This window comes from Branchiostoma floridae, chromosome 10 (genome assembly GCF_000003815.2).
Source record: "Branchiostoma floridae strain S238N-H82 chromosome 10, Bfl_VNyyK, whole genome shotgun sequence".
NCBI lineage: Eukaryota > Metazoa > Chordata > Leptocardii > Amphioxiformes > Branchiostomatidae > Branchiostoma > Branchiostoma floridae.
The window spans coordinates 20336262-20346386 of record NC_049988.1 but is presented as its reverse complement, the minus strand read 5'-3'; the positions used below and the strand labels follow the sequence as shown (position 1 = coordinate 20346386).

General features: G+C 40.2%; 1 protein-coding gene across 1 annotated transcript in view; it reads left to right on the top strand.

The window, feature by feature from the left end:
- LOC118423843 (ras-related C3 botulinum toxin substrate 1-like) overlaps positions 1–5091 on the top strand; it is a 6304-nt gene extending 1213 nt beyond the window's left edge. Inside the window, exons 3-5 of the mRNA XM_035832124.1 lie at positions 595–657; positions 2174–2333; positions 3606–5091. Of these exons, the coding sequence (XP_035688017.1) occupies positions 595–657; positions 2174–2333; positions 3606–3736 (354 nt within the window). The 3' untranslated portion in view covers positions 3737–5091. The remainder of the gene's footprint in view (positions 1–594; positions 658–2173; positions 2334–3605) is intronic.
- Positions 5092–10125: the final 5034 nt, after the last annotated feature.

The window sequence follows — 10125 nt, the reverse complement described above, 5'->3', positions numbered from 1 at the left end:
TCCTTGGACATATTATCTCGACTTCCTGTCCGCGCACATGCGTCCTAACTAATGTAAGAAGGCTTATTCTTTTGATGGATTTCAAGGGGAAAAGGACACAGTCAAACTGTGAGTTGGCACAGAAGATGTAAAGTAGCCTGCTGTTGTTGCTAGCTGTGGATGTTGCACTGTGTTCATCAGGCCTCTTTTGTATGATTATTTGTAGCAGTAAGTCTTTACATACCCAATCCCATGTCTTTCTGCCAAATGGGAATTGGGATCACAAAATTTTAAGCTTCATAGATCCCTGATGCAATATTTGAAACATGAATGCGTTTATTTCCATTGTTACTTTTTAAGATAAAACCACATTGTTGAGTCGTTTGTTTAATTTGAAACGCTTTTAACTAAAGTACCATAAAAGGACTCCCCATATATGCAACAATTGTATTGAATGTGTCCCGTCGTAACAAAAAATGGATAGTATTAGCAAGTAAAAGATGGTGGGTTTGTATTGTCTATGATGGCTATGGTTTGTATGATCTTGTATTTATAGCGCCAGCTAGTGTCTGTTGAACGTATTACATGTCTGAGTTGGTTGCTATTGTGTTCCAGGATGTTTTCCTGGTGTGTTTCTCCATCGCCAACCCTGCATCCTATGAGAATGTCCGTGGCAAGGTAAGCAAAAAGAACAAAATCTACCGAAAACACAAGAATCGCAGAGAAAACGAGAGTTCGGAGACCTCATACCTCCATGACATTGTCCGGCTATGTAAATGCCTTCCAATCTTTGCTTGGTTATGTACACATTTTATTAAATAACTTACACTGGTCACAATGTTGATTGTCCAACCATGTACCAATTAGAAAAAATATGGCACTTATAATTATGCAAGTTAAGGACGTATTTGCATAATTGGTATCTGTTAATGTCCAACCTACCACAAACTACATATATTACAGATATTTAAGTCCTGTAATGTATGTAATGAGTCATTAAAGATGCAAATTAAGTTTGCATACTTTACACTTTAATATGCACATCTCTGTCTAAGCTACCTACCTACATACAAATGTCAAGTAAATTTGTCATTCCCTCGTTCTGAGTTATCCTCGCTAGAACATTTTGACAAAAACGCACCTGCAGTTCCGGAGCAACCTGCTTAGGGACCCAAACATACACCACATATTCCTTACATAACAAATCACAAGTTATCTGATTCTAGGTGGAGAGCATAATATACAGCAGGCTGGCAGGGCCTTGACATTGTGTTTCTGTGGGTGGAGCAATTCGTTATGGATATCAACTATGTTTTCCATCGGGGTTCACATGTGTATCCTTCAGTCATGCATTGGAATCACGATAGAAAAGTTACCCAGTATGTGTCTAGACTACTGTATGACTTAGCCATTGATTCCTATTGACTGCTAAATCAGTTATTCACTCTATGGTCGAATTGATTCCCGTTGACCTGTTGTGCAGAAGTGGGGTCTGTGTGGCGCAATGGTTGGGGCGTTGGGGTCGGGATCATTAGGTCCCGAGTTTGATAATCGCCATGCCCCGATCTTGTGCCACTGGGAAAGGCACTTTACTAGATATACCAACCATGACAGTGGAGTGACGCCCACCGAGCGTCACGGCTGATCTGTCAAAAACGGTGCCAAAAAGCTGTATAACACCTAGTAGACGGATTTGGTGCACCAGTGCGCCAACATCTGCACATTTGCCACTAATTGCTGTAATCTTTAAGACCAAAAGCAGTTACTCAAGCAATTAGGCATGATTTTGGAAACGGCCAGACGTTTCAGATGGCGTCTACCATCTTTCGTCAGTAACACTATCGTGATTTGTGAGAAACTGGTCTTTATACCCTAACTAAGAATGCAAAAAAGTCCCTCCCGCGCCTGATGGCGCATAGGGCGGCGACCATCTCCATATCCATTTCAGTAGCCCTGGGCCACACACATTTGTACAATCAATACAGCAGTATGCTAGTCCACTGGTAGTGGTGTGTGTTCAACTTCCATACTCTTTCCCGAATGCTGAGTGCTAAGCAGAGATAGCAACATGCACCAGTACTAGTTTAAGTCTTTTGTATGAATCGGCCGTGGTCGACCTGCCGAATAAAACACTCTACCCACCCGGCCATTGCACCGGTCTAAAAAGGTGAAGAGAATTTTTCTTGTTGTTCAGTGGCTCCCGGAGGTCTCCCACCACTGTCCCAACGCACCCATCATCCTGGTCGGGACCAAGGCGGACCTGCGCGACGACAAAGAGACCATCGACAAGCTGAAGGAGAAGATGCTGGCTCCCGTCACCACCACACAGGGCGAGGAAATGCACCAGGAGATCGGTAAGTCACTGGGACAACTTACTACTTAGCAGCAATATATATGATCAAATAATGAATACTACTACTACTACCACTACTGTAGTATAGAAGAAGTAGTAGTATCCATTATACCAGCTAAAAAAAGAACAAGAACCACTACTGCACAGGGCCTGCAAATGCACAAGGAGATCGGTAAGGAACTGGGCAGCTTCTTCAAGACTCTAAAATGGTTTATGGCAACATTAGAGCATTAAACGCGGAAATGTATATGTATCCTGAATGAGGCAATCTGTATAATGTTGACATCTACTACTTTACACTTTTTAGCACATTTACACCATTATCCTATACTTAACGGTGCACACCCCAATTCTTCCGCACGTGACAAAAAGTGACGAAGGGCTTCCGAGGGCCTATATGTTTGCGTTTACATCCCTCACTATTTATTGCGAATTGACATAAAACGCCAATATGGCTGAAAAGCACAGGAAATGGAGTGTTTTTGGCGCAAAACGTATTTCAGCCCGACTGTCATTTCCGGATATTCTTGCGCCTTGGATGTAAACAGGCTCCGTGACCTAGATTGACCTCTGATGAGGCGCTGTGTGAGCCAAGTTGCAGTGCCGCGCGCCGAGGATGATTTTAAAAAATCTGTAGTACTAGAATTTCCTTTATAATTATCTCGAAAGATGACACTTGCACGTGAAAAGTAAAAATAAATTTGCTTTATCAGACATGTATAGATCTTAATACAAAGAGCACAGTATACCCCTAAATAGACATTTGGCAGCACAGAAGGGAAAAAAAGACACAAATATTTGGTTTAACTTGTCTACATGTGCAGCTAGGTCATGTTCTTGCACCTGAAAATGTTTGGGTATACCTAGTTTTTTTCAAGCTTTGTTCAATTTCAATATAATACAAATTATTACAAATCGCAACAGCAGTGCAGTAGAACATCACTTAAAAGTGTAACAGAACATTTCTGTGGTGCACTAAGGTATAGAAAACAATCATCTTTAAAAGATCTGTAGATTTCACCCGTCTGATTTCGCTTATTTTGGTTTCTGCCCCGATTTTTGAAAATGATACATTTTGCTGTAGTAATCAATAAACTAATTGTGACATAGGTATCGGATACTTTGTAGGGATTATCTGTTTTATGACCTAGTATGGTGGTTTTGAGATCTAGTTTGACGTTACATTTAAGACAATTGTATATTAACTTACAAATTGTGTATCCCTGGTTAAACATGTAACCCTAGTTGACCCATCTCTATCCCTGTCTTCTAGGTGCTGTGAAGTATCTGGAGTGCTCTGCTCTGACCCAAGAAGGAGTGAAGCAAGTTTTTGATGAAGCCATCCGTGCTGTGATGTCGCTAAGGAATGCTCCCCCTAGAAAGAAAAAGTGCAGTGTCATGTAAACTACAGTCAAACCTGTATTAGCGGCCACCTTTGTATAGCAGCCACTTGGCCATAGTGGCCACTTTTTGTCGGTCCCTTGGATTCGTAATGATTAAGAAATAGGCTTAGCGGACACCTGTCCAACGCGGCCACGGCCACACGATTTCCGGTCCCTGTCTAAACACTGCCTATGCAACCATACAGCGGCCTTATGTCACCCAGCACCGAGTTCAAAATCGTAGTTTGTGAGGATTTGGAGTTCCCAACAAGGTCATTTTGGCAGTAGCGGAAGGTATGCGTGCCTTGAGCGTTAAAGTGCAAGTCTTTGTCGGCAACTTTACCAAACGAGACAATGTTACTTGGTGAGAAAGATTATTGGGAACTGAAATAATGTGCAACTTGCTTGTGGCCAATTGATCAACATTTTCTCTATAGTAGCCACTGTCTATAGTGGCCGAATTTCTCCAGTCCCTTGAGTGACCGCTATACACAGGTTTTGACTGTACTACACCTGGCTGAAGAGAAGCATGTATGGTCGGAATTTTTCTGTTCTAAGTGATAGCAAGTAGGATATCTAGAAGGCATTTTCAAAACTGCATTAATCTTACCAGTTTTACATGTAGGATCTTGTTTCCTTTATTTTTCCCAATGTGTGTTTGTCAATCACACTCAGTAACGTAGCAGGTAAAGTAGAACCTATGCAATCAAAACAGAAGACAGAAAAATGCTTTTTGTCTCTTAATTACAATTTAGAAATGTTATAATAAGCAATTGGAAGATGCTATAGGCTATGGTATGGTTGTTAGTTTATCAAGATATATATGCTAGTTGTCGAAAAGTGTGACTAGTATTAAGTCTACGGTGATATTTTAGTCGTTTTATGCCTCAGTAGCTTTGTTGGAAACTACAGCTGCTTATTGTTCAGTTAACAAAATAGAATCACTCAAGAAGCCATATATTAGTTTGTCGTAACATTAGGTAACGGACATTTGGTTTGCATTTGGTAACTTACATTAACACTGTTCATATAGCTTCACCGAATACTGATGTTCCTACACTGATAACCAATATGCTGTTTACTGCGATATTTGTCTGTAACACACTTACTCTGGGTTTGGGCGAAATCTCAAGGCTCAAGTATTCTCAAGTAACAGACCATGATACTTGTGTTCGTGAATAATTGTGTAATACCTGGGGTTTGTGAAAGGTGACAGCGAGTCTTACTTTCTATCGAATACAAAATGATGCATTAATGTATTTGATGTTGTACAATGACATGCGTTTGTACGATATCCCAATGTTCACTGACATGCAGGTCAAATGACCAGAGTGTATCGCCCTAGGAAAGCAATAATAGATAAATACAAGAAAAAAATCGGCTCCACTTATCACTATAGTTATAAAGAGCGCGAGCATAACACAAAATACAAGAGGTGTGCGTGCACGTATGCAATATGCTAATAGTACGCGTGTGATATTTCAAACGATACAAAGGATTAAGTATGAACAATCCGAATGATTGAATATGAACGGTTAGTTGGTTAAGATAATAAATTGAATAACAGATAAATAGAATACAATAATTGGACAAGTTTTTTAACGGTTGTGCTAACTAGTAGTACTCCACTGTGTTCTGCTTTCTGGTGGCATTAGTCCTTCTCTACATTAACAAAGAAGCACTAGTTTTTTTTATGAAGGCCAAAGTTCTACTTAAACTGCAAGAAAAAAGAGCATTCAGCAAAAACTGAAAACTGTGGTAGACAAAGATATCCGTAAAGAGTCGTGTCCTGCTTAATCGAAACTTTGGCAGGTATGCTGATACTGATACACACAAAGACTCTTGTACCTCCTTATATACTCCTTATCTTATCAAATACTCTAAATTCTACAGGAACATGAAAACCAACAAGAACGTTATCGTAGTTTGTCAAATCTATGTGTGCCTCTATGTGTGTGCGTATTCTGTGCACCAACATGTGGTAGGTACATACGTGCCACTTGGTACCATATTATACATATTCATTGCCAAGCAGGATGGCCTTCAAGTCTCCTCAGACGCTAATACAGATACAATTACAAGCATATGCTTGGAGAGAGTTCTAACGACTACCTCCTCATACATGCTCTCGATTCTACACAAACGCCATACAAAATCTATTAAAGACTAATGAACTTCTACACAGAAGTCATCATAGTTTGTTGGATCTAAACCTGAACATAAGCGCATAAAGCATCAATCAGTGGTCGGTACAATTGTGCCACATGGAACCATATGGTACATATTCATTGCCAAGCAGCATGGCCTTATATATGCTCTCAAATATACAGAAACGAAACACAAAATTTAATGAACTTCTACACAGAAGTCATGGTAGTTTGTAATACATCTAAACCTCTACATAAGCGCATACAGCCGCAAGCAGTGGTTGGTACATACGTGCCACATGGCACGTGGAACAACACAGTGTATAAAATGGTTAGGCAGGGTGATCTTCAGGTCCCTCCAGGCATCAACATACCTGTCATACACATACACCATATAGTATATCGATGCCCCTTCTATGGCAGTGTTATAGGCTTCTAACCTCACATACAGCTCATTCTCCAGTACGAAGAATTGGGGGTTGCTAAATCATATCCAGTTGCTTGAGTAATAGTCTGTGTAACACAAACTCCGCTGTCCAGGGCTCTAACTGGCCCCTCCCCGCGGAGTTTGTGCTCCACTAGCTATAACCTGGGGGAACTGTTGTAGAAAATACCAACACCAATGGCAAGCCAGGATTTTGGTCAAGCCCCAATTACCGTGGAAACCAGTATATTAGCATGTCTCCACCACCCAGACGGTGGGCGGGCTAGTTGCCTCTCCCATTGTCTGTGCCAGGCTGTGGTTCTCTGTGTGAATGACCCATGGGAGCAGAGGCATGTTTGTGTTTAATAGGAAAACAACGTCTTGTGCCAGTTGTGGGGATTTCAAGAAACTTGAAGGAATCTTGGAGCGCAGACTTTCCTGGAACTATTATTTTGCCTGGTGGTGAGATTTTATGTGGCCAGCAACGAAAGCTTGGCATAAAGTACATTTTTTAAAATCTATATAGGCAGAGAACTGCAGAAAAACAGTTGGTTCACAAAAATGCGCCATGTTGTTGTGACAGTTGAAGCCTGTCAACCTCCTTGGTCAAACTTCTCAGAACCATGATATGTCCCTCCTATAATGATTGGCACATCAAAAGTTATGCCACAGGCACATCTACCTAAATGAATGCTATTCTATGTATTGAAGGGTAATTTTCACATTAGTTCTTCGGTGTAGCGGTTGTTAAAAAAAAACATCATTTTATAATAGTAGAACTCTGTTCCCACACTTGGTACAAGCAAGGAGGTTGAAGAATTCTTCAACCTCCTTGGAGAGATCAACTACAGATAAGAGGTGTGATGCTGTCAATCACCACATAGCAACCCACCCCAGTCCATAGCAACCAAAAGCCAGGCTCTGGTGGGCTCCCGGCAATTACATACATTATCCATATATGGAAAACCCAGTTCCCTTGACTAAGGGCTATTCTCTATCAAGCTGATAGTGGGCCGGCGGATGTTTGGCGGGCTGCTATAAGCGAGATTTAATCAGGCTACTTGAGTAACTGTTTTTGGCACGATGTAGTAAAATGATTTTTAGCCGTCCCATCAGCAGAGGCTGCCGCATGTGCATGTTTATTTATCAATGATGTTGTGATGCTGTAGCTGTGCCTTGACTGGACTAGCAAACAGCGCCACCATGCGATATATGTTGGTGAGGCAGGCCCTTTAGCAGAGGTCACGCGAAGACATTCGACACCACAGTGTAGAATGAGAGTGAAACTAACACGGTGCTGTTATATCTGTTGAAAATGAGGATGTCATTCCTTCTCCCAAATATCTGGACCATCATTGTTGTTTCCCATCAGATACTGATTATAGATATCTCGTTCAAATATGTGAAATGTGCAAAAGGTGCAAATATATACTGTAAATGCATTTAAGTTCGCGGGGATTTGATTTCGCGGTAGCTGGAAAAGGGACTTTTCGTGGTGGATTTAAGTTCGCGGTAACACCATAGACTGCAGTCTAATACCGTAATAGAAAATGTTAGCGGTGGTTTTAAGTTCGCGGTGAAGTGGTCACCGCGAAAACCGCGAACATTAATCCACCGCGAACATTTCTGCATTTACAGTAGTTATAATATGCTCATATCTTATTGTAGCTGAATTGATGCTTCTTAGATTATTGGTGTTTCTTCTCTCTTTTTTTTGTATCTTTGCACTTAATATGTTTCACTGAACTCACCTATCTTCCTGCCTGTCCGTGTATAAGTGCACCATTGTCTGTATCAAACCCACTCTTGGAAGCAAATACCAAGTGCAACTTATTTTATTTTCACCAGAAATACATTTGAGTGAGCGATGCACACGCTATAATGGTCATCAACTGCACCTATGACGCTGTGCAATAACAGAATACAGAAGTACAGAACTTCCTATGTGTAACATGCTTATATCCTGTAGTTTTCTTCTAACATGTCTACCACCATATTCATACAATATGATACATGCATAATTCTCAATGTATACCATGTATTGCAATAATCGTCTCTCCTCTCTCTCTTAACTTAAACTTCGACAACTTTAATTATTTCTAATACAATGTAACTTTTTACATAAAAGTATGACGTATTTATTGCAGGATTTTTCAACCCAAAAGAACTTGCAATATTTACCATTATTTACCATCTCTGTACTATATTCAATATTCATTGTAACATGCAGTAATATTTCTTCTAATATTGCTACCATATATCATCATCACTTTATATACCATATAACATTTAATGCATGTGCTACATGTACTATTATACCTTACAGGCTGCACGCTCCAAGCATTTTTTAAATCATGAACAGTTTACAAGTTTTTTTACGTACCATTTAGAATGTTATAATTCTCTTCCTACAATATAAGATAAAAGTCTCTAAGATACTTTCCACAGACATAATGTTACTTTCTATATAATGTTCGCAACTGCCGTGCTATATATATATACAGTGTAGTCTTTTTCGCCAAAATGTTTCCTTGGTACATCTCTGCACTCTAATGCACAAATTCTATCACAGCTACATGCATCTTGCCTTCTACAAAATCATTCCTATTCCTTCAGCGTACTGAAGTTAAACTTGATCCTTCATCTGGCATGGAACTAAGAACTGGAATAGAATAGCTTAATGCAATTCGCTCAACTACTGAAGCTTCCAACACATCTGACCGTACAAATAGTAAAGCCCCTTGTTTTGTCTTCATTTCAACACCTCTCCAGTTATAAGTAAGTTTTTCCAATCTATATTTTATGTATAACAGTGAAATTCACTAAGATGATAACGTTACCATCTAAGGCTGCTCCTAACCGTTACAAATCAACACAACAGTAAATGTACTACTGGCTCAATCACGTGTGTCCACCATCAAGAATGGCGCGTTTTTCCACCCATACTTCGTTTAATAGGAAGAGTAATGCAGAAAACAAAAGAAAGAATGGATTTAAACTATGTTTTTATACGATTTTGAAGTTTTCTATGCATGGGATGGTTACAATTTCAGAATGAGTTGGGAAAGAGATATTTTAAAAGTGTTTCCCACTGCAGCGTGTGGCAGTGCCATTTTCTGATCATTTTCCAAACTGCAGCTAAAATTATTACTGGTATTCATTGCGGTATTCTGCCGGTATTAAAAACGTTAACCCGAATCAGCGCTCCCGCGAAAAGCTTACACTGCTTGAAGTCATCAAAGGAGGCTAACTTTGCACTTGATCTATGTCTAAATCAGCTCTTGGTCCTCACCTGCCAAGATTTATGCAACACGAGTGAATCTTTCAACCTTGAAAAGTTATCTTTACTAAAGAACAACATCCTTTCCATTGGAATTTTAGCGCCATATCCAAGGCATCTTACGGGTCTGTATGGGGACGAAAAGTGGCGCATTTGTGTTAGTGTATGGGGGGGGGGGGGGCACCCAATTTACAGTTTACGACGAAATCATCATGGTCGGCTTCGCTTAATGCTGAGTTTGAAAACTCTCTACGCGGACGTACGTTACGAAAAATTCCAAAAATTAGCTGGATGAAGAAAAAAGTTGCATTTCACTTTAAAGTGAATAAAGAAAAGCCAACTCGAATCCATAGCATTGTTTTCTTTCCGACACAAGTGCACTCTGAACTGTTGCTACCGTCGAGAGTGGAACAAAGTTAACAACGCTAATAGGACAAGAGATTTAGAACGGCGGCTTAAAAGGAACATTACGTGAATAAGCTGTTAGCTGAACGCGTGTGCAAAGCTGTTAAATGCAAATGTCGGGGCGTGGGTTTGGTTTAAGTTCAACTTGGTTATTT